Below are 25,273 nucleotides of genomic sequence, written 5' to 3'. Positions count from 1 at the left end.
GCCTACCTTTCATTCATGGGCAACGTTAGCTCGTTAACAGCCTTCTACATCCAGCTACTGTACATATTGAACTTCCATCCTCTCAGGCCAGGGGCACAACAATGTATGAATTAATGGTTGGATCAGAATCACAGTTATAATCATTGGCCAGTACAGAGAATTAAGTAAAACCAGAAGTCCAAATCCCTATCTCCATCCATGGCTAATTTAGGAAAGGGCCCATTTTAGCTAGCTAACCACCAGCGGACAACACAACAAGATGCAACAATTCAAGTTGTTTCTGTTAATGACGTATGCTCTCAAAGCAATTTGATAGGAGAGACACCAAATCCAAGCTGGCTTCCCAGGACACTTATTTTTTTTACCTAAGCTAGGACCATTCACAGTGGAGCTCACTCAGTTTGGCTCAACGTTGTTGGTACATTTTTTGTACATAAAAAAAACAAAAACAAAATGCTCACTGGCTTCCCTTTCATTCAATGCTACAGCCAGCAACAATGTCATACTCGTTTGGACCAGACAGTATCAGATAGATGGCCTACACGTAGAGAGACAGAGGGGTGCTGTTTTGCTTGCTCTGATGCTTTCTCCTGTGAGTTACATTCAGCCTCCAGGCTAGCCAGGAGTGTATTCATTAGTCCAATTCCATTGCAAAACATTTTTGTCTGCTGCAAAACGTTTTGCAATGGGAACCATTGATTGTTTACTCTAGGAACAAAACAGAAAGGGACTTACCTGAATTTGTCCAAAATAAACTATTGTTTTTGTTGAATAACATTTTACATTTGGAGTAAAGGGTTTCTGTTGCAAAACGTTTTGCAACAGAAAAATGCTTAGCAACAGATTCTGACTATTGAATACACACCTGCTGTACCCTACAGTAGTTGAAGGTACCCAGCAGATCCTAACCACTGCTATACAGCTGCAGTAGGGTCATGGCTCAGAAATGTACCTCAGTCCAGGGATGAGAATTTTCCCATTATCCAAACAGTTATTCAAAATCTTCCCTTTATCCCAACTGTTACACCAACAAGATTGAACCACTGCTATTAAACCTTGGATAAACAGTTGGGATAATGGGACAATTGAGTACAAACTCGTTTCTCATGCCTGGATTGAGGTATGTTTTCTGAGCCATATCTCTCACCTGCTCCAATGTGTCACTCTACACAGGAAGCCTGTCCGACCCTAGTGCAGCTGTAAGCAAGCGGGTCGGATCTGCTGGCTAAATTGACAGCTGCTGCAGAAAGTTACATTGTAGCGCAGAGCACAATGACAGTCATGGGGATAATTCAAACACGAAGCAACAACCGAGAGATCAGAGCCAGTCAAGAGTTCAAGTCAACGCAGTTCTTTAATGCCAGAGAGGTATATAGATTACGTTTTTGTCCAGTAACAACGAGCAAGAGACTAGATCATTTCCGGGGTTGGTTCTAGATCGAAAATATATAATTGCGAGCTCTACCCGGAAAGAAGCCACAGCGGTGTTCGGGTGCTGCACACATACATTTCAGATGTCAGGCTATGTCATGTAAACTCAGAGTAACAGCGGATTTAAACTTCCATTTTACCCTGGTGAGACGCGTTTTACTCTTCCACTTCGGACGCACTGGCGCACACTGACCAGTTAAAACGGGTAAGTTTTCGCGGAATTTATGTCTGCGTGTGTATGTGTGCGCGCGTCTTGTTGGGAAGGAAGGGAGGGAGGGGGGGGGTCGGCAGATAATTGAATCATGAAACTTTCATGTCATCTCAACCTGATGCTAAATCGTGTTTTATTGGTTGACGAAGTTATCCATACGGGTCGACAACTACTGAAATAACTGCCAGACAGTTTATCTATGGAACAAAGCCCACTGAGCACCTGACGAAGTAATGTATATATGATACAGGATGGGTTCCGTCTGTATCTGATCCTATAGATAGATAGATAGATAGATAGTATAAGTATCTATCTCCTCATTCGGTTTGGAGAATAACTGTGCATTTAAACAAAACGAAATATTTACAGGAATCAGGCCTATATAGACCAAGCAGCATGGAATCACACACAAATCACCATGTATTGTAAAGATGGATAACTACTTTAAGTTTTCCATCTATGCCAACATGTAGCCTAATTTCATACTTGGTTTCTGCTGGTGGTGTAAAGTGGGGTATCTGTGCTTTACTGTTTATAATTTGGATAACTTTTACTTTTTCTCCACTACATTCCTAAAGAAAATATGTACATTTTACTCCCATGCATTTTCCTTGACACCCAGAGGTACTACACTTCCACTTCAAATGCTCAGACAGGACAGCAATATGGTCCAATTCACACACTTATCAATATAATGCATTGTCATCCCTACTGTCTCTGATCTGATGGACATACTAAACACAAATACTGCTTTTGTCAATTGTGTTGGAGTGCCCTGGCTGTCTGAAAATCATGCAGTCAGGTTTATTACTTAATGTAAGAGGTTTGATGTACAGGATTAACTTTTTACTTTTACTCAAGTATGACAATTGGGTACTTTTTCCACCACTGTACTTAAGTACATTTAAAACATATACTTTTGGGGGACTTTTACTTGAGTCATTTTCTATTAAGGTATCTTTACTTTTATTCAAGTATAACAATTGAGAACTTTTTCCACCTCTGGTTACTGCTGCGATGCTTAATGCCAAAAAAAAAAAAATTACATTTATACCAAGCATTGGCTGTGTGTCTGCATGTGTGTTTTTCTTTCTTTATTTCCTAAAACAAAATGTTGTTCATATTACCTGTTCCAGAGGGGAAGTTGTCTTTGTATGCTCATGTGACCAGGTAGGTGCAATAACTGCACAGAGGATGTTATGTCCTCAGCATGTCAGTCTCTCTGACAGTTAGGTTGTCCTCTGATGTTCATTCCCTTGCCACTCTCTCTCTCCCCCCCACCCCCCACCCCCGCCGTTCTCTCTCTCTATCTGGCCAGATGAAATGTGCCTGTATGCAGATCTGTTCAGTAGTCTATAATTTCCAGCTGTGGTGAATCCTCTGGTTGCAGCACAGCCTCGGGCCTTAGGCTTAGCTAGGCTGCCTCAATAACGTCACATGAAAAACTGCTGAGTGTGTGTGTGACATGCCGCCCCCCCCCCCCCTCTCAGTGATGTGGTAGCAGGCAGCAGTATGCCGTACGTGGACAGACAGAACCGTGTCTGTGGCTTTCTAGACATCGAGGAGAAAGAGGGCAGCAACCGCTTCCAGAGACGCTATTTTATACTGGACACACAGGGCAACACACTGCTGTGGTACATGGACAACCCCCAGGTACACACAAACATCATACTGCCTGTACAAACACACATGATCTCTGATGTGTCTGAGGCAGAGTGTGGTCAGATAGTGGTTGTGTTCCGCCACTAGCAGAGTAGAAACACACCTCCTATAGAGGAAGTGAGACTAGGTGTAGAAGGCTCCTCTGTTTCTTTAACGATCTCTGCCTGCAGAAGTGTTTGTTATATTGAGTGTTGTGTTACTGTGTCTATTACATTGGTGTGTTGTATCACTGCCTGTAGAACCTGCCCAGTGGAGCGAACGCAGTCGGGAGTCTGCAGCTGACATATATCTCCAAGGTAACAACACCCTAAAACAGATTACTTATAAAGGGCAATGTTTTTGACTAATTCCAGGCTCTCATCTTCTCTCTCTTGCCTTCTCCTCCTCTGTTTGGGGGTTAGGTGAGCGAGGCCACGGGGAAACAGAAGCCCAAGACTGAGTTCTGCTTTGGTGAGTCAACGTGTGTGTTAGTGTGTGTAGGGTGTTCTCATGGCCCTGGTGAAACGCGTACAGTAAAATGTGTTCCAATTTTTATCATACCTTTTCTGTCCTCTTTGCAGTGATCAATGCTATTATAGCCTCTGTATTTATGTTCTGCATTGCTATATAATATTATATATTTCTACGTACAGTACCAGTCGAGTTTGCACACACCTACTCATTCAAGGGTTTTTCTTTATTTTTACTATTTTCTACATTGTAGAATAATATTGAAGACATCAAAACTATGAAATAACGCATATAGAAACTAAAACAAATTGTTAAACAAATTAAAAATATATTTTATATTTGAGGTTCTTCAAAGTAGCCACCCTTTGCCTTTGACAGCTTTGCACACTCTTGACATTCTCTCAACCAGCTTCATGAGGTAGTCACCTGCAATGCATTTCAATTAACAGGTGTGCCTTAAGTTAATTTGTCATTTCTTTCCTTCTTCATGCGTTTGAGCCAATCAGTTGTGTTGTGACAAGGTAGGGTTGGTATACAGAAGATAGCCCTATTTGGTAAAAGACCAAGTCCATATTAGGGCAAGAACAGCTCAAATAAGCAAAGAGAAACAACAGTCCATCATTACTTTAAGACATGGTTAGTCAATCTGAAAGTTTCTTCAAGTGCAGTCGCAAAAACCATCAAGCACGATGATGAAACTGGCTCTCATGAGGACCGCCACAGGAAAGGAAGACCCAGAGTTACCTCTACTGCAGAGGATACATTCATTAGAATTACCAGCCTCAGAAATTGCAGCCCAAATAAACTCTGGGGAAAAAAAGAAATGTCCCTTTTTCAGGACCCTGTCTTTAAAGAATTCGTAAAAATCTAAATAACTTCACAGATCTTCATTCTAAAGGGGTTAAACACTGTTTCCCATGCTTGTTCAATGGACCATAAACAATTAATGAACCTGCACCAGTGGAATGTTCATTAAGACACTAACAGCTTACAGACGGTAGACAAGGTCACAGTTATGAAAACTTAGGACACGTTCTACTGACTCTGAAAAACACACAAAAAAAGATGCCCAGTGTCCCTGCTCATCTGCGTGAACGTGTCTTAGGCATGCTGCAAGGCGGCATGAGGACTGCAGATGTGGCCAGGGCAATAAATTGCAATGCCTGTAGTGTGAGGCGCCTAAGACAGCACTACAAGGAGACAGGACGGACAGCTGATCGTCCTCGTAGTGGTAAACCATGTGTAACAACACCTGCACAGGATCGGTACATCCGAACATCACCACCTGTGGGACAGGTACAGGATGGCAACAACAACTGCCCGAGGTACACCAGGATTGCACAATCCCTCCATCAGTGCTCAGACTGTCCGCAGTAGGCTGAGAGCCTGGACTAAGGGCTTGTAGGCCTGTTGTAAAGGCAGGCCCTCACCAGACATCACCGACAACAACGTCGCCTATGGGCACAAACCCACCGTCGCTGGACCAGACGGGACTGGCAAAAAGTACTCTTCACTGAGGAGTCGCGGTTTTGTCTCACCAGGGTTGATAGTCGGATTTGCATTTATCGTCAAAGAAATGAGCGTTACACCGAGGCCTATACTCTGGAGCGGGATCGCTTTGGAGGTGGAGGGTCTGGGGCGGTGTGTCACAGCATCATTGGACTGAGCTTGTTGTCAGGCAATCTCAACGCTGTGCGTTACAGGGAAACATCCTCTTCCCTCATGTGGTACCCTTCCTGCAGGCTCATCCTGACATGACCCTCCAGCATGACAATGCCACCAGCCATTCTGCTCGTAACGACTACACTGCGGCTTCCCTGCTACATCTATTGCTGTTCATTGGACCATATGATCACCTGGCTACATAGCTGATTGTCTGCTGGACAGTTCATTTATCACGGTACTCCATTTTGTTTAACCGACCCTCTGTCCATTCATCGCCATTTTACCTGTTGTTGTCTTACTTTGAGAACTTTTAGCTGTTGTCTTAACCGTTGTCTTAGCTAGCTCTCCCAATCAACACCTGTGTGTTACGTATATTGTTCAAAGGAGACCAAGGTGCAGCGTGGTAGGCGTATATTTTACTTCATTTTCAAATGACAACAAAACACGATACAGGATGTAAAACTCTGTAGCGCTAAACAGCATCTATACAAAGACAAGATCCCACAAACTAGGTTGGAAAACAAGCTGCCTAAGTATGATTCCCAATCAGAGACAACGACACAGCTGCCTCTGATTGGGAACCAGACCAACAAAGAAATAGTACACATAGATTTGACCACCCAAGTCACATCCTGACCTAACCAAATAGAGAATAAACAAGGCTCTCTAAGGTCAGGGCGTGACACTGTGATTGCTTTATGCCTCGCTTTATGTGTCTCTCAAATGTCAATATGCCTTGTATACTGTTGTTTAGGATGGTTATCATTGTTTTAGTTTACCATGGAGCCCCTAGTCCCATTCTACATGCCTCAGATTCCTCCTTTGTCTCACCCCTCACACATGTGGTGACCTCACCCAGTATAACCAGCACGTCCAGAGATGCAACCTCTCTTATCATCACTCAGTGCCTGGGCTTACCACCACTGTACCCGCACCCCACCATACCCCTGTCTGCACATTATGCCCTGAATCTATTCTACCACTCCCAGAAATCTGCTCCTTTTATTCTCTGTCCCCAACACACTAGACAACCAGTTTTGATAGCCTTTAGCCGTACCCTCGTCCTACTCCTCCTCTGTTCCCAGGGTGATGTGGAGGTTAACCCAGGCCCTGCGTGTCCCCAGGCACTCTCATTTGTTAACTTCTGTAATCGAAAAAGCCTTGGTTTCATGCATGTCAACATCAGAAGCCTCCTCCCTAAGTTTGTTTTACTCGCTGCTTTAGCACACTCTGCTAACCCTGATGTCCTTGCCGTGTCTGAATCCTGGCTCAGGCCACCATACCCAACTACAACATTTTCCGTAAAGATAGAACTGCCAAAGAGGGAGGAGTTGCAATCTACTGCAGAGATTGACAGAACTTTGCAGGCTTACTTTCCAGGTTTATGCCCAAACCGTTCTAACTTCTAATTTAAAAAACGAATATCTCCAGAAATAATTTGTTGCCGCCTGTTATAGACCCCCATCAGCTCCCATCAGTGCCCTGGACACCATATGTGAATTGATTGCATCTATCTTCAGAGTTCGTTCTGTTAGGGACCTAAACTGGGATATGCTTAACACCCCGGCCGTCCTACAATCTAAGCTAGATGCCCTCAATCTCACACAAATAATCAAGGAACCCACCAGGTACAACCCTAAATCCGTAAACATGGGCACCCTCATAGATATTATCCTGACCAACTTGCCTTCCAAATACACCTCTGTTGTTTTCAATCAGGATCTCAGCGATCACTGCCTCATTGCCTGCATCCGCTATGGGTCCGTGGTCAAACGACCACCCCTCCCCTCATCACTGTCAAACGCTCCCTAAAACACTTCTACGAGCAGGTCTTTCTAATCGACCTGGCCCAGGCATCCTGTAAGGATATTAACCTAATCCCGTCAGTCAAGGATGCCTGGTCGTTCTTTAAAAGTCTTAAATCTTAAATCATCTTAAATAAGCATGCCCCTTTCAAAAAATGTACAACAAGGGGCGGCAGGATGGCCTAGTGGTTAGAGCATTGGACTAGTAACCAGAAGGTTATTCAAATCCCAGAGCTGACAAGGTACAGCTCTGTCGTTCTGCCCCTGAACAGGCAGTTAACCCACTGTTCCTAGGCAGTCATTGAAAATAAGGATTTGTTCTTAACTGACTTGCCTGGTTAAATAAAGGTAAAATAAAAAGAACAGATATAGCCCTTGGTTCACGCCAAACCTGACTGCCCTTGACCAGCACAAAAACATCCTGTGGCGGACTGCAATAGCATCGGATAGTCCCCGCGATATGCAACTGTTCAGGGAAGTCAGGAACCAATACACGCAGTCAGCCAGGAAAGCAAAGGCTAGCTTTTTCAAACACAAATTTGCATCCTGTCGCTCTAACTCCAAAATGTTTTGGGACACTGTAAAGTCCATGGAGAACAAGAGCACCTCCTCCCAGCTGCCCACTGCTCTGAGGCTAGGTAACACAGTCACCACCGTTAAATCCATGATAATCAAAATTTCTATAAGCATTTCTCTATGGCTGGCCATTCTTTCCTCCTGGCTACCCCGGCCAACAGCTCCGCACCCCGCTCCCCCCACCCCACCCCGCAGCTACTTGCCCGAGCTTCCCCAGCTTCTCCTTCACCCAAATCCAGATAGCTGCAAAACCTGGACCCGTACAAATCAGCTGGGCTAGACAATCTGGACCCTCTCTTTCTAAAACTATCGGCCGCCATTGTTGCAACCCCTGTTACCGGTCTGTTCAACCTCTCTTTCGTATCGTCCGAGATCCCTCAAGATTGGAAAGCTGCCGCGGTCATCCCCCTCTTCAAAGGGGGTGACACTCTAGACCCAAACTGTTATAGACCTATATCCATCCTGCCGAACCTCTCTAAAGTCTTCGAAAGCCAAGTTAATAAACAGATATTTACATTTACATTTAAGTCATTTAGCAGACGCTCTTATCCAGAGCGACTTACAAATTGGTGCATTCACCTTATGACATCCAGATCACTGACTATTTCGAATCCCACCATACCTTCTCTGCTGTGCAATCCGGTTTCCGAGCTGGTCACGGGTGCACCTCAGCCACGCTCAAGGTACTAAACAATATCATAACCGCCATCGATAAACAGTACTCTGCAGCCGTCTTCATCAACTCTGTCAATCACTGTATTCTTATCGGCAGACTCCATAGCCTTGATTTCTCAAATGACTGCATCGCCTGGTTCACCAACTACTTTGCAGACAGATTTCAGTGTGTCAAATCGGAGGGCCTGTTGTCGGACCTCTGGCAGTCTCTAATGGGCGTGCCACAGGGTTCAATTCTCGGGCCGACTCTTTTCTCTGTACATTGTACATATCAATGATGTCGCTCTTGCTGCGGGTGATTACCTGATCCACCTCTACGCAGACTTATACAGAATGGTGTCATCTGGCCCTTCTTTGGACACTGTGGTAACTAACATCCAAACGAGCTTCAATGCCATACAACACTCCTTCCGTGGTCTCCAACTGCTCTTAAACGCTAGTAAAACCAAATGCATGCTTTTCAACTGTTCGTTGCCCACACCCGCCCGCCCGACTAGCATCACTACCCTGGACTGTTCTGACCTAGAATATGTGGACAACTACTAATACCTAGGTGTCTGGCTAGATTGTAAACTCTTCTTCCAGACTCATATTAAACATCTCCAATCCAAAATCAAATCTATAATCAGCTTTCTATTTCGCAACTAAGCCTCCTTCACTCACGCCGCCAAACTTACCCTATTAAAACTGACTATCCTACCGATCCTCGACTTTGGCAATATCCTCTACAAAATAGCTTCCAATACTCTACTCAGCAAACTGGATGCAGTCTATTACAGTGCCATCTGTTTTGTTACCAAAGCCCCTTATACCACCCACCACTGCGACTTGTATGCCTTAGTCGGTTGTCCTTCGCTACATATTCGTCGCCAGACGCACTGCTCTAGGTCATCTATACGTCTATGCTAGTTAACACGCACGCGTTCCAGCAGGTATATCTCACTGGTCATCCCCAAAGCCAACACCTCCTTTGGCCGCCTTTCCTTCCGGTTCTCTGCTGCCAGTGACTAGAACGATTTGCAAAAATCGCTGAAGCTGGAGACTTACATTTCCCTCACTAACTTTAAATGTCAGCTATCTGAGCAGCTAACCGATCGCAGCAGCTGTACATAGTCCATCTGTAAATAGCCCACCCAATCTACCTACCTCATCCCCATATTGTTTTATTTACTTTTCTGCTCTTTTGCACACCAGTATCTCTACTTGCACATCATCATCTGCTCGTTTATCACTCCAGTGTTATTCTGCTAAATTGTAATTACTTCGCTACTAAGGCCTATTTATTGCCTACCTCCTCACTCCATTTGCACACACTGTATTTAAACTTTTTTTCTTATTGTGTTATTGACTTGTTAATTCCATGTGTAACTCCGTTTGTGTCGCAATGCTTTGCTCCATCTTGGCCAGGTCGCAGTTGTAAATGAGATCTTGTTCTCAACTAGCTTATCTGGTTAAATAAAGGTGAACAACAAAAAAAACATCTCAATCCTATTGAGCACTTCTGGGACCTGTTGGATTGGAGGGTGAGGGCTAGGGCCATTCCCCCCAGAAATGTCTGGGAACTTTCAGGTGCCTTGGTGGAAGAGTGGGGTAACATCTAACAGCAAGAACCGGCAAATCTGGTACAGTCCATGAGGAGGAGATGCACTGCAGTACTTAATGCAGCTGGTTGCCACACCAGATACTGACTATTACTTTTGATTTTGATTTTTCTTCCCTTTGTTCAGGGAAACATGAATCAATTTCTGTTAGTCACATGTCTGTGGAACTTGTTCAGTTTATGTCTCAGTTGTTGAATCTTGTTATGTTCATACAAATATTTACATGTTAAGTTTGCTGAAAATAAACACAGTTGACAGTGAGAGGATGTTTCTTTTTTTGCTGAGTTTAAATGCTTAACAAAAAACATGAGCTGGCGCACACCCAGAATATAAGTTTGTGTGGAGGTGCTGACTAAGGCGACTAAGCTATCAAAATAAAGAAAGTCGCTATGTCACAGTTCAAGTAACATCAACTGTTCAGAGGAGACTGTGTGAGTCAGGTCTTCATGGTCGAATTGTTGCAAGAACTACTAAAGGACGCAAATAAGCAGAAGAGACTTGCTTGGGCCTAGAAAGATGACTGAGTCCAAATTTTAGATGGTGGTTCCAACCGCCGTGTCTTTGCAGAGTAGGTGAACGGATTATCTCTGCATGTGTGGTTCCCACCGTGAAGCATGGAGGAGGAGGTGTGGGGGTGCTTTGCTGGTGACACTGTCAGTGATTTATTTTTAATTCAAGTCACACTTAACCAGCATGGGTATAGCATTTTGCAGCAATACGCCATCCCATCTAGTTAGTGGAACCCTCATTTGTTTTTCAACAGGACAATGATCCAACTCTCCTCCAGGCTGTGTAAGGGCTATTTGACCAAGAAAGAGAGTGATGGAGTGCTGCCTCAGATGACCTGGCCTCCACAATCACCCAACCTGAGTTGGACCGCAGCTTCACCTGGAATGCAGAGTGGAGAAAAAGCAGCCAACAAGCGCTCATCATATGTGAGAACTCCTTCAAGGCTGTTGAAAAAGCATTCCAGATTAAGTTGGTTGAGAGAATGCCAAGTGTGCAAAGCTGTCATCAAGGCAAAGGGTGGCTACATTGAATTATCTCAAATATACATTTAACATTTACATTTAAGTCGTTTAGCAGACGCTCTTATCCAGAGCGACTTACAAATTGGTGCATTCACCTTATGACATCCAGTAGAACAGTCACTTTACAATAGTGCATCTAAATCTTAAAGGGGGGTGAGAGGGAATACTTATCCTATCCTAGGTATTCCTTAAAGAGGTGGGGTTTCAGGTGTCTCCGGAAGGTGGTGATTGACTCCGCTGTCCTGGCGTCGTGAGGGAGTTTGTTCCACCATTGGGGGGACAGAGCAGCGAACAGTTTTGACTGGGCTGAGCGGGAACTGTACTTCCTCAGTGGTAGGGAGGCGAGCAGGCCAGAGGTGGATGAACGCAGTGCCCTTGTTTGGGTGTAGGGCCTGATCAGAGCCTGGAGGTACTGAGGTGCCGTTCCCCTCACAGCTCCGTAGGCAAGCACCATGGTCTTGTAGCGGATGCGAAACTTCAACTGGAAGCCAGTGGAGAGAGCGGAGGAGCGGGGTGACGTGAGAGAACTTGGGAAGGTTGAACACCAGACAGGCTGCGGCGTTCTGGATGAGTTGTAGGGGTTTAATGGCACAGGCAGGGAGCCCAGCCAACAGCGAGTTGCAGTAATCCAGACGGGAGATGACAAGTGCCTGGATTAGGACCTGCGCCGCTTCCTGTGTGAGGCAGGGTCGTACTCTGCGGATGTTGTAGAGCATGAACCTACAGGAACGGGCCACCGCCTTGATGTTAGTTGAGAACGACAGGGTGTTGTCCAGGATCACGCCAAGGTTCTTAGCGCTCTGGGAGGAGGACACAATGGAGTTGTCAACCGTGATGGCGAGATCATGGAACGGGCAGTCCTTCCCGGGAGGAAGAGCAGCTCCGTCTTGCCGAGGTTCAGCTTGAGGTGGTGATCCGTCATCCACACTGATATGTCTGCCAGACATGCAGTGATGCGATGCCACATGGTCATCAGAAGGGGAAAGGAGAAGATTAATTGTGTGTCGTCTGCATAGCAATGATAGGAGAGACCATGTGAGGTTATGACAGAGCCAAGTGACTTGGTGTATAGCGAGAATAGGAGAGGGCCTAGAACAGAGCCCTGGGGGACACCAGTGGTGAGAGCGCGTGGTGAGGAGACAGATTCTCGCCACGCCACCTGGTAGGAGCGACCTGTCAGGTAGGACGCAATCCAAGCGTGGGCCGCGCCGGAGATGCCCAACTCGGAGAGGGTGGAGAGGAGGATCTGATGGTTCACAGTATCGAAGGCAGCCGATAGGTCTAGAAGGATGAGAGCAGAGGAGAGAGAGTAAGCTTTAGCGGTGCGGAGCGCCTCCGTGATACAGAGAAGAGCAGTCTCAGTTGAATGACTAGTCTTGAAACCTGACTGATTTGGATCAAGAAGGTCATTCTGAGAGAGATAGCGGGAGAGCTGACCAAGGACGGCACGTTCAAGAGTTTTGGAGAGAAAAGAAAGAAGGGATACTGGTCTGTAGTTAACATCGGAGGGATCGAGTGTAGGTTTTTTCAGAAGGGGTGCAACTCTTGCTCTCTTGAAGACGGAATGGACGTAGCCAGCGGTCAGGGATAAGTTGATGAGCGAGGTGAGGTAAGGGAGAAGGTCTCCGGAAATGGTCTGGAGAAGAGAGGAGGGGATAGGGTCGAGCGGGCAGGTTGTTGGGCGGCCGGCCGTCACAAGACGCGAGATTTCATCTGGAGAGAGAGGGGGAGAAAGAGGTCAGAGCACAGGGTAGGACAGTGTGAGCAGAACCAGCGGTGTCGTTTGACTTAGCAAACGAGGATCGGATGTCGTCGACCTTCTTTTCAAAATGGTTGACGAAGTCATCTGCAGAGAGGGAGGAGGGGGGGAGGAGGATTCAGGAGGGAGGAGAAGGTGGCAAAGAGCTTCCTAGGGTTAGAGGCAGATGCTTGGAATTTAGAGTGGTAGAAAGTGGCTTTAGCAGCAGAGACAGAGGAGGAAAATGTAGAGAGGAGGGAGCGAAAGGATGCCAGGTCCGCAGGGAGGCGAGTTTTCCTCCATTTCCGCTCGGCTGCCCGGAGCCCTGTTCTGTGAGCTCGCAATGAGTCGTCAAGCCACGGAGCGGGAGGGGAGGACCGAGCCGGCCTGGAAGATAGGGGACATAGAGAGTAGGAGGGAGGGAGGAGAGGAGGAGAGGAGGGTTGAGGAGGCAGAATCAGGAGATAGGTTGGAGAAGGTTTGAGCAGAGGGAAGAGATGATAGGATGGGAGAGGAGAGAGTAGCGGGGGAGAGAGAGCGAAGGTTGGGACGGCGCGATACCATCCGAGTAGGGGCAGTGTGGGAAGTGTTGGATGAGAGCGAGAGGGAAAAGGATACAAGGTAGTGGTCGGAGACTTGGAGGGGAGTTGCAATGAGGTTAGTGGAAGAATAGCATCTAGTAAAGATGAGGTCGAGCGTATTGCCTGCCTTGTGAGTAGGGGGGGAAGGTGAGAGGGTGAGGTCAAAAGAGGAATATATGTTGATTTGTTTAACACTTTTTGGTTAATGTGGGTGTGTGTGTGTTTTGATGTCTTTACTATTATTCTACAATGTAGAAAATAGTAAAAATAAAGAGAAACCCTTGACTGAGTAGGTGTGGTACTGTATATCACTATGTCTGCAGTGATCAATGCAGTATCTCGGCGGTATTTCCTCCAAGCCAACGATGCTGCTGACCTCAGAGACTGGGTCATTGCTCTCAACAAAGCCACCAAGATCACTGTGAGTACTCCAACTCGTGTAGCTTCAAATCAACTTTTACATTCAGCCATCTAATCAATACACGTATAACGTTCCATCAAACTGAGACTTAGCGATATTAAGTTGCTACAAACAGCACTGCATATGTTGCAGCTGAGCGTGATGCAAGACAATGCACTCCCCAGAGCCGCTGGAAAACATGTGGCGAGACAGCATCTGCCCCAGTACTTTTCAATCGCACACCACTTTCAAAGCAGCAGCACCAACTGGGCCAGTAACTTCTCAAATTTTTGCGTTCCAGTTCAGCATCTACCTGCTCTGTTACCGTCTACCATTGAAGACTACACACAGGAAAGTTGTGCTGTTTTTATTTGAGCAATATCATAGGCCGTTCATTCAAGCACCACTACACTCCCGCGAGTCACCACTTCTTGAGCAGTACAGAAGTTGATGATTACGTTCACATTGCAGATGCGAGCTGGCCTGAGCAAAAATAAGCGCCCATCAATCTACTCACTGAGTTATTTATTTTTAGGGAAAGTGATTTACAAAAGTAAACTTTCACTAGTGAACATATTAGCAATATGATGGCTACTGTTGATAGTCTATATAAAGAAAGATACAAAAAGACACCTAGCATTGGTCTAGGCTCGTCTACTGTTGCCAGTCAATGTCTCTTTTGGAACATTTGTCTTAAAGGGGCAGCATCCTATTTTGAGATGTGAAAGGCCCCAGAAAAGACAGGTAACTCATTTTGCCAAACCACTTTAGAACCAATGGTGTCACCTTTAGCACTCAGGGCGTCAGAGTATCACAGGGCGTCTGCACGGATGAGCTTCAATAGCTACAACCTGATTGCTGCGAATCAGAAAGACTGGAGAAGTTTAGGTTTGTGTTTCACTACTTTTGGTTATTGTGGCAATGGGCCCAACATTGCTGTTTACTTTGTGCATACAGTTGTACTGTAATATATTGGCATCCATGCACTTTACAGTGAAGTCGTATGGAGCGGGAATGTTCCATTTTCTCTTCTCAACTGGCTGAATTGTTATTTTTACCTTGTGCGCACCTGCAACTGTTGCTGTGTATTAGATATTACTGCACTGTTGGAGCTACTGTAGGAACCCAAGTATTTCGCTACACCTGCAATAACATCTGCTAAATATGTGTCTGCGACCAATAAAATTGGATTTGATTTGACCCGCAACTTCCCACAGGTGAGAGAAATTACACTGTAAAGGAGAATCACCTGCCTCCAACCAAATTATTTTGAATTCTTCTGAATTCGTAATGGTTTGGTCTAGGCCATTATTATTTTTTGGGGTCCTGTACAGTTGTATATCAAACAAAAAAATATATGAACCCCAAAAGTTATTTCAGTTTCAACTTATTTTAGAAGAAATAGTGATTTAATATATTTTTGTTGATGTGCACAGTTACACTAATTATATATTAGTGTAACTGTGTCTGACTCTACCTTTTTTGATATTGCATTTATAACTTGACTCTAACACTACACGTAATATGTTCATGTTTGATTTCAGTAAACCTGTAGGCTAGGTGCAGCTGAAACTACAATGACCTGAGTCACACTGACAAGAAGTGATGTTACACAGAGCCATAGATACATGTAACTGCAAACATAATGGAAGCACTTGAGTAAATGAGGGATACAAACTATTTTGAAAGCAGGTGCTTTCACACAGGTGTGGTTCCTGACTTAATTAAGCAATTAACATCCCATCATGCTTAGGGTCATGCATAAAAATAATAGGCAAGCTATGCCCCCATAGGATGACATTGTCCCCATCCACAAGGCATGAGTGGTCACTTAATGGTTTGATGAGCATGAAAATAATGTAAACCAAATGCCATGGCCATCTCAGTCACCAGATCTCAACCCAATAGAACACTTATGAGAGATTATGGAATGGCGCCTGAGACCGTGTTTTCCACCATCAAAACAATCACCAAATTATAGAATATTTTTGTGAAAGAATAGTGTCGTATCCCTCCTGTAGAGTTCCAGACACTTGTAAACTCTATGCATTCTGTAACGGCTGTTGGAAGGAGAGGACCAAGGTGCAGTGTGGTGTGTCCATATTTATTAAATGAACCCTGAAATCACAAAAATAACAAGGCGAATGACCGAAACAGTTCTGGCTGGTGCAGACACACAACAGAAAACACAACATAGAACTCACGCCCTGACCAAACTTAAACAGAGACATAAAAAAGGAACTAAGGTGACACACGTGACACATTCAATCTGTTCTGGCTTTTGGTTGCCCAAAGCCCTATTAAGACAATGTATATTGGTGTTTCCTTTATTTTGGTAGTTACCTGTATATAGCACTCAAGAGGAAGAAGTCTGTGGTCTCGCATTCAACTGTTTGGCCAGGGTGTACACACACACACACACACACACACACACACACACACACACACCTAAAATATGAGGAAATGGTGAAACAGGACAGTGGGAGTTGTTTTGAGGTTTCACATAACCTTTGATTTGATATGAATCTGCTATTTGTCAAATGCGTCAAACACAACAGACCTTAGCGTGAAATTCGTACTTTACAAGCCCTTAACCAACAATGCATAGTAAGAAAATATTTGCTAAATAAACTAAAGTAAAAAAAGTAACACAATAAAATAATAAGGCTATATACAGGGAGTACTGAGCCAATGTACAGGGTTATATTTACATTTAGGTAAGAACATTGTGTGTGCTAACTTATATCCAGCCTGTGGGGGGCTTTCCACACACACTGTTTTAACAGACTGATGTTAACTGCTGATGTTTGGGCTGTGGAGCTGCACTATAGAGCACACACATGCAATCTTCTCGACCACACATTTTTCTTGGGGGGGGTCAGAGAGTTTAATGCTGAGTCATGGAGGTCATAAGGCCTGTAACTCCTCCCCTCCACACCACTACAGAAGGCTGAGAACAGCAGTTAGTGATTACATCCCAATAATCTCTTTTCTCTCTCTATTTTTCTCCTCACCACTTCACACAAATGTTTAAGCATTGGATTGGTATAGGCATGGCCTAGAGGGAGTTTCCATATACCAGTCATTTTGTTTTCAATCCATGAAAGGAGGTGAACAAGTGCACACTTCGGGAGAAAGGAGAAATTATTGGGACCTGTGACCCAATAGTCAACACTGTGTTTGGCTCTGTGAGGCTAGAGTGTGGTGCTGCTCTGTTTCTTCTGTATTGTCACCTGCCCTCACACAGGAAACACAGATGCTCTCTCTATTCCACTTCCTCCTTGGCTCCCCCTGAAGAAACCCTGTAGGCCTACATGTGCGCCATGTTTATATCAAATGTCTTGTTTATCACTCCAGAAATATGTTATATTATAGTTTCATGGTTTATCAAGAAGTGAAAGTTAATGATAATGTATTGTTGGCTAAATGCTAAATGCTAGCTATGGGTTTGACTTGATGCTCAAACTGTTGTTTTCTGTAGGTCCCGAAAGCTAGACATCTCCAGCCAAGGACAGAGGTTTCTATGGTAACCGGTGAGGCAGGGGGTAAGAGGCAGGCCTATAAGACTGAGATCATCGGGGGAGTGGTGGTGCACACCCCCATGTACCAGGTACTATGTTCTAGTCCAAACGCACCACTGCCATGGTGACCGTGTTGGTGATTGTGATGATGACAATGGAGGGGGAGGATGATGATGATGATGTGTACAGTGATGGTGATAATAATGATTGTGTGTGTGTTGCAGAATGAGGGGGAGGAGTTGGAGGTAGGGGACAGGAAGGTCAACGCTGTAGGCAGTAGACCAGGCGTGCTGAGGTGTGGCTACTGTGTCAAACAGGGTAACATGGTGAGTACAAACACACACTAGCAATGGTCATCAAAATTGTTAAAAGGTTTAAATAAATGCAACAGTTGGACAATGGAGGAAGATACTCCAAACCTTTTGGAATTTTTATAATCCATCAGATATTGACCGAATTATAGCACAAAACATTTTACTGCCACAGACAAATAATGAAGTTAAGCAATTTTGGTGGGAATTCTGGTATTCAATTTAACGTCAAATTACACTTTTATTCACTCATATACATTTTATAATGGTATCAGGTATTTGTAAAAATATTTTGTGCCGCATTTGCATAAATACACTGTGTATTTTAATAGATTAACATAAACGGGTGGCATAGGGCTGTAACCACAACTTGCTCTGTGTAGGCCTACCTGCTCGACAATTATCTCATTCCAAAATTATGGGCATTAATATGGAGTTGGTCCCCCCTTTGCTGCTATCTAGTGGAAAGTCTTCTGGGAAGACTTTCCACTAGATGTTGGAGCTAGAGGTCGACCGATTTATCGGAATGGCCGATTTAATTAGGGCCGATTTTTACACCATTATTTAATCTTTATTTAACTAGGCAAGTCAGTTAAGAACACATTCTTATTTTCAATGACGGCCTAGGAACGGTGGGTTAACTGCCTTGTTCAGGGGCAGAATGACAGATTTTTAGCTCGGGATTCAATCTTGCAACCTTACAGTTAACTATTCCAACGCTCTAACCACCTGCCTCACAAGGAGCCTGCCTGTTACGCGAATGCAGTAAGCCAAGGTAAGTTGCTAGCTAGCATTAAATGTATCTTATAAAAAACAATCAATCAATCATAATCACTAGTTAACTACACATGGTTGATGATATTACTAGTTTATCTAGCGTGTCTTGCGTTGTATATACAGTGGGGCAAAAAGTATTTAGTCAGCCACCAATTGTGTAAGTTCTCCCACTTAAAAAGAAGAGAGAGGCCTGTATTTTCATCATAGGTACACTTCAACTATGACAGACAAAATTAGAAAAAAATTCCAGAAAATCACATTGTAGGATTTTTAATGATTTATTTGCAAATTATGGATATAACATATAATGATATAACATCATTCTTTGGGGATGCTTTTCTGCAAAGGGGACAGGACGACTGCACCGTATTGAGGGGAGGATGGATGGGGCCATGTATCGCGAGATCTTGGCCAACAACCTCCTTCCCTCAGTAAGAGCATTGAAGATGGGTCGTGGCTGGGTCTTCCAGCATGACAACGACCCGAAACACACAGCCAGGCAACTAAGGAGTGGCTCCGTAAGAAGCATCTCAAGGTCCTGGAGTGGCCTCGCCAGTCTCCAGACCTGAACCCAATAGAAAATCTTTTTAAGGGAGCTGAAAGTCCGTATTGCCCAGCGAGAGCCCCGAAACCTGAAGGATCTGGAGAAGGTCTGTATGGAGGAGTAGGCCAAAATCCCTGCTGCTGTTTATGCAAACCTGGTCAAGAACTACAGGAAATGTATGATCTCTGTAATTGCAAACAAAGGTTTCTGTACCAAATATTAGGTTCTGCTTTTCTGATGTGTCAAATACTTATGTCATGCAATAAAATGCAAATTAATTACATAAAAATCATAGAATGTGATTTTTCTGGATTTTTGTTTTAGATTCCGTCTCTCACAGTTGAAGTGTACCTATGATATAAAATTACAGACCTCTACATGCTTTGTAAGTAGGAAAACCTGCTAAATCTGCAGTGTATCAAATACTTGTTCTCCCCACTGTATATATAAGCAGCATGTGAGTTTCAAGTTTGGGAAAGTTAATTTTCACCATAATAATGCACATTTATAATAAAAGCATTCTATGCATAATTACATTTGCGGTCACTTTTGGTAATGGTGTTTTCCGCTAATGGAACATTTGTGCTTAATAGCCTCCTGCCATGTGCGCATTGCTGCGCTTCTAATGTGAAGAAATATCCTAATAGTTTATCAACATTTCAAGCTAAATGTTCTGATATTGTGTCAGCCACATTGCATAAAAAAGTATTTTTGATGCTAGTGGTATTCATTTGGGATCTATCGCATCCCACAACTGTTCCAGACTATGTTTGGAATCTTTCTCAAACAGAATAGGTCAACTTTTGTGCTATGGGGGATAGTAGATTGACATAGGCTAGTGCTTTTGCTGTTCGTTAGGCCTACAGTCCATCCAATATCTTCAATATTCACCTCGGGATTGGATAAGGACACACACAGTTGCGTCCCTGATGTGTCTCTCTTTACTTGTGAGAAAGACGCGATCACATGACAGAGAGGCTTCGGATTGGTCAGCACACTCAGGGAGAAGGGCACAATGCAGCACTCCGGGTTGCAAAAGGCATGGATTTTTTTTTTAAGTGCATTACGGACACAAAGGGGAAGCCGGCGCGAAGTTCGAGGCATTATCAAATACTTTTCAAATTGTAAATGAGAGACTGTTGGAGTGTGTACAATCTGCCAAAAAACAAAGAGCTCATGACTTTCAAGCTTTTTTCAAATCCTCTTTCGTCTCATCATGCAGCCTTACAATGTATTCAGAACATATAGCCCAACATTTGTTGAACAACTAAAGTTAGATTAATAACTCTACATGAAACATATAGGACCGCTCAACCCAGAATAGTCGCATGTGCAACACTCCCTCAAATCGTTTGGGAGAAAATATTTATATTTTATTCAGTTTTGTTCAATTGTATTCTTCATACTAATAAACAAATCTTGTCTGCTAAATGAACTAGTGTAGCACACCGCCATTTGGGATAGCCACATAAGGACCACTCAGAGTATGCTATTATTTTCTTCTGTAATAGAATACATTTTCTCCATATCATGCTTCTTTAGACCTGTCTAAAATAATGGATTTATTGCGAAGGTGTAGGCTATATTACATGGTTTTATTAGACTTTTTCAAATGGCTTGTAGGCTTTGTGTGGAAGCCAGGAGATGCTAAATGTGTTTGTTAATTAACGGTCAATTACAGAGAGACCAACCAGTTATTTGCTTGACAATCACCGGCTGACGAAATGTCCTGACCACCACATTCCTACACATATACTTTTGAACTAATCAGTTGTATGTTTCAGAGGAAAAGCTGGAAAAGGCGTTTCTTCATGCTGGACAACAATTCTGTCAGTTACTACAAGTGTGAGACGGTGAGGTCATATCCTGTCTCTCCTCTCTCCTCTGTGAGTGACTCTGGGTGGTAACTGTTGCTGTTTAAACCACAGTGGGTTGTAATTACAGATGTCCTCAAATGGCTTTGGGGAGTAAATTCAAACCAAGACAATACATTGTGGGAAAAACATGTGTCCTCCATGTTTAAGTCTTTGTTTCTGCTTTGGTGTGGTGTATGTTTCAGTGTCCTGTGTGACAGATGTGTTTCTGTCAGTGGAACAGAGTAAAGTTTGGTGTTTCTCTGATGCACGATGGCGTGTGTGTGTGTGTAACCTGTATTTGATATGTATTTCAGCATAAGGAGCCGCTAAGAGCGGTTCTTCTGAGAGACATTCAGAAGGTCCATGAATGTCTGGTCAAATCTGGGTGAGAGTCACACATATCTATTTCATCTATCTAATCTAATACACGCACACACAAGCTCGCTGTCTTACCTAGTCATCTCTCTGTCAGGGACCTGCTGATGAGGGATAACCTGTTTGAGATTATCACCAGCTCTAGGGTTTTCTACATCCAGGTAAGTGTGTACTTGTTTTCCTACCTTATCAGGACCCCAATGTCCTAACAATTCACCCAAATGTCCATACAAAGTAGGAAAACAAGAACTTTAAGATTAAAGTTTTAAAAAAGAAAAGTGTTGTTTTACAGGGTCTGCCATAGTAGTACTGCACTCCTGGAGCAAATTAGGGTTCGGTGCTTTGCTCAAGGGCACATTGACAGATTTTTCACCTGGTCAACTCTGGTATTTGAACCAGCAACCTTTTGGTTACTGGTCCAACGCTCTAACTGCTAGGCTACCTGCCTGGGGTTAAAGAAAATATGATTTTTAATGGTCAAACAAGTCCTGAAATTTCTCAAATAAAGGGTGTGTGTGTGTGTGTGTGTGTGTGTGTGTGTGTGTGTGTGTGTGTGTGTGTGTGTGTGTGTGTGTGTGTGCGTCAGATGGTCTTCCCTCTGTGTTTGTTGCTCATGTGTGACCTTGTACGGAAGGTTTGTACAAACACTAACCATAAAACAACATCTCTTGTCCCCCCATGGGAGAACAGCTGACTAGGGGCAGGGGCCTGAGATCAGAGAGAGGTAACTGTGTGTGTGCTTGCTTTGTTGTATAATCATAATGTGTCAGCGTGTGCTGGTTTTGTTGCAGACAGACACTCCAGAGGACATGCAGGGCTGGATCAGAGACATTGAGGGGAAGATACAGGACTTCAGAGGCCCGGGCAAGGTAAAAGTGGATTTAAATTCCACTTACAGTTCTGACCAGTACTATTAGTGGTCCTGATGGCGCGCCCATACAAGTGTCATTGCACAACAGGGAGATGAGGAATTCTGATTCAGTGGGGGAATCACAAAATGGTGTCTCTTTTTTTCTTTCCCTCTCAGAGCTCTGCATTCACACGTGCCTCCCACTCTCTGTATTGCCATGGTAACTCCTCCCACCAACCCTCTGTTGTCCGTGGTCGTCAGGGAGATGACAAGAGACCCCCTTTAGTGAAGTCATGTTCCGTGGCCCCGGGGTGGCAGCCCTGGACCCCCGTACCCCAAAGAGAGGCTCCCGCTCTGGGCATACTAGATAAGGACGGTCCCTTTAGCTCTCTGCTGCCCAGCCTCTCCTCTCTCTCTCTTTCCACCTCCTCATCTTTATCCTCCCTCCCCACTCCCACCCCACAGGGGGTCTCAGCTCCAGCCAGTGGTGTGGGGGTCCCAGTCTGCCCAGGCCCCATAGCCCCAGGCCCCTCCAGCAGCCGGAGGAGACACCGCTCTCAGCCTCAGCCCACCACAGAACGCAGCTTCCCTTTCAGCCTGGACCATGATGGCATCCGCACCACCGACGTCTAGAACCAACCACGACTAGACCAACAGAACTCTGGATCCAACAATATGTGGAACCACCAACATCTAGAGCAACAATGACACTTGATTGAGTGCCTTTCCCTTTGAAAGACTAAACCTTCCCTCCCCCAGCCACTCTCCTTTGAGAGTTCCATAGGCCTGCTGCTTTGGCTGCGGCTGCTGTGGGCTGTTTGCTAAAGTAGCCCCCCATCCAACTCTCTCTCTGGAGGCCTGTGGCCCCCTGTTGGTGGGGGAGGGTAGTGATGCAAATTGGGGTTCCTGGATGTGTTCTCTCAGGGAGGGGTGTGTTAGTAGTGGCTGTGGGCTTCTGGTATAAAGGGTTATTCGGAGAGACTGGGAGGGGTTATCAGTGTTGGAGTGTCTGGTAGACTGCGAAGGGTTAAGTTATGTGTTGTACGATTTCCTCTTAAAACCTGAATGTAGTTCTCCCATGTACTGAGATGAAGGAAGGTTTGTATTGTGTTGGAGCCTGGTCTGTCTACCAAATACCCTCTAATAGTATTTTACCTGTATTAACCAAATCTAAAGTATGTCCCAATTGGCACCCTAATTCACTATATCATGCAGTACTTTTTTACCAGAGCCTTATGGGCCCTAGTCAAAGGTAGTACACTATATAATGAATGTGGTGCCACTGCCAATTGGGACGCAACCCAAGAGTCCCATTCAATCCATCATCTGGTCATAGAATAGTGACGATGTTCGTGTCTGTGGCTCTGCTTTTTCTAGACAATGTTGTTCCCTTGTTAGACTAAATCCAATTGCATTAAATCGGTACATCAGCAGCGCATTTTAATGGTATTTCTGCACACTTTTCCGCTAGCCTCGTTCTCTTGCTCGAATGCAAAGGATTTACTACTCTAGAGGGAGTGGAAATATTTTGGGTGTCTCAGATTGTTCTAGCAATTCTCACATTGTAACTTCATTAGGAGGAACGATGTTTGACATGCTTTTTACATTTGTATCACAAACAATTATTTCGATAAAGGTGGCCATTTTTAGACCTATACATTATGACTGGGATGATACCAGTATCGCGAGGAAACAAAGCACGAAGCAGATTTAACTTCTTTAGGAAAACAGCAATAATGTTGGAAACAAACATCAGGTTGTCATCCAGAGTCACATTTATTCATTTTCCAAGCTGAAGCACACTATTTTACATTCAGCAGGTTTTTAAAGGACCGAAGAGTTTGGTCTACTTTGTGTTTTTCCATCGACAGATTATCACAATACTGCCCGATGATCTGTGAACTGTACATGATACAAACAACATCTGGGTGCCATTATACTCCTTATAGTGTTCTCTAACATATGGAGTATGTCTAGATTCTGAAATACTCATTTTCACATTCATATCTCAAAAACGACCCTTTGATTTAGCTTTCTTTCTTTTTTTACATATAGTTTGTGACGCTCTTCAAACAAGTTAAAATGTCCAGATTGGGCTCTCTAGTACTTTTCACTATATGACCCATTTTATACATAGAAATTGACATTATAGATCATTAATCAATCACAGCCCTACTGTATGATGCATATTCAGCAAGTCAGCAGCAGAGGAAGTTTTGTTTGAATCGATTTTCCCATCAAATGTTATCAGAGAGCCCACAATGGAATTTTGATTTACTTGCAGAGCAGCTGTTTCCAAACTAGGGGGCGCACCAACATTTTGTGGGGGTGTACGGGACCTTACTTGATTAAAGGGCTCATTCTTATTGTTTTTTTCTTCTTTACAATTCACAATTGTTTAAACCGATCTAAAACAACTCATATATCCGCAATGCTTTAGGCTAGAAACAAGCGGTAAAATGCCAGAGGACAATGCGATTCTGATGCACATGAGCTGAGACATTCTAAAGTCGAGGAGTCAAAGAAATTGGACTTCGCTTGGGAGGTAATCCAATACAATGTTTGACTCTGAGTATACCAAACATTAGAAACACCTTCCTAATATTGATTATTGATACAGCCTTAATTCGTCAGGGCATGGACTGTACATGTTGTCGAGAGCGTTCCACAGGACTGCTGGCCCATGTAGACTCCAATACTTCCCACAGTTGTCAAGTAGGCTGGATGGTCCTTGTTCTTGATAAACTGTTGAGCATGAAAAACATCAATAAGGGATCATAGCTTTCACCTGGATTTACCTGGTCACTATGTCATGGAAAGAGCAGGTGTTCTTAATGTTTTGAATACTCAGTGTATAATTACTTTTGAGGGTTTATATAAATTATCATAAAACATTTGGTAGTGGAATAACATTTAGGATAAATCAGGTCTAGACTTTATATTCCTTTTAATTTATTATTATTATCATTAAATAGCCTACGTAAAATATGTCATGAGTCCTGCTAAACTAGAAGAATTGAAGGAAATTAACTTCGAAACAACACATTTTTCCTGGGGTGGGGCAGGCATTTCTCATATGAAAAGGGGGGCCCTGGGAGAAACAGGTTGGGAACCCCTGTTGTAAAGTATATTGTTCCACACAATGTGTTTAAAATGAACAAAATCTAAGAGTCGTTATGGGATATTCATATTTTCTGTTAAATAAATGAATGT

The 25,273-nt window shown here is 44.0% G+C and overlaps 1 protein-coding gene across 1 annotated transcript; it reads left to right on the top strand.

The window, feature by feature from the left end:
• Positions 1–1,248: 1,248 nt before the first annotated feature.
• Positions 1,249–23,493, top strand: LOC124036398 (pleckstrin homology domain-containing family A member 2-like). The gene is made up of 12 exons (XM_046350943.1): positions 1,249–1,636; positions 3,133–3,295; positions 3,544–3,600; positions 3,706–3,754; positions 13,750–13,847; positions 17,308–17,436; positions 17,572–17,673; positions 20,764–20,832; positions 21,150–21,220; positions 21,308–21,371; positions 22,002–22,079; positions 22,238–23,493. Exons 2-12 carry the CDS (start codon positions 3,155–3,157, stop codon positions 22,691–22,693), a joined length of 1,314 nt encoding a protein of 437 aa, XP_046206899.1. The 5' UTR covers positions 1,249–1,636; positions 3,133–3,154; the 3' UTR covers positions 22,694–23,493.
• Positions 23,494–25,273: the final 1,780 nt, after the last annotated feature.

The sequence above is a fragment of the Oncorhynchus gorbuscha genome, linkage group LG05, assembly GCF_021184085.1.
Source record: "Oncorhynchus gorbuscha isolate QuinsamMale2020 ecotype Even-year linkage group LG05, OgorEven_v1.0, whole genome shotgun sequence".
Lineage (NCBI taxonomy): Eukaryota > Metazoa > Chordata > Actinopteri > Salmoniformes > Salmonidae > Oncorhynchus > Oncorhynchus gorbuscha.
The sequence above is the reverse complement of the archived record's forward strand: the minus strand, read 5'-3'. Positions and strand labels throughout refer to the sequence as shown.

Bases quoted from the DNA above. Each gene is read 5' to 3' on its own strand.
- LOC124036398 (XM_046350943.1), top strand. From the start codon at position 3,155: ATGCCGTACGTGGACAGACAGAACCGTGTCTGTGGCTTTCTAGACATC. The intron at 3,296-3,543 runs GTACACACAAAC...CACTGCCTGTAG, and splicing joins GGTACATGGACAACCCCCAG to AACCTGCCCAGTGGAGCGAA. The intron at 17,674-20,763 runs GTGAGTACAAAC...TGTATGTTTCAG, and splicing joins GTGTCAAACAGGGTAACATG to AGGAAAAGCTGGAAAAGGCG.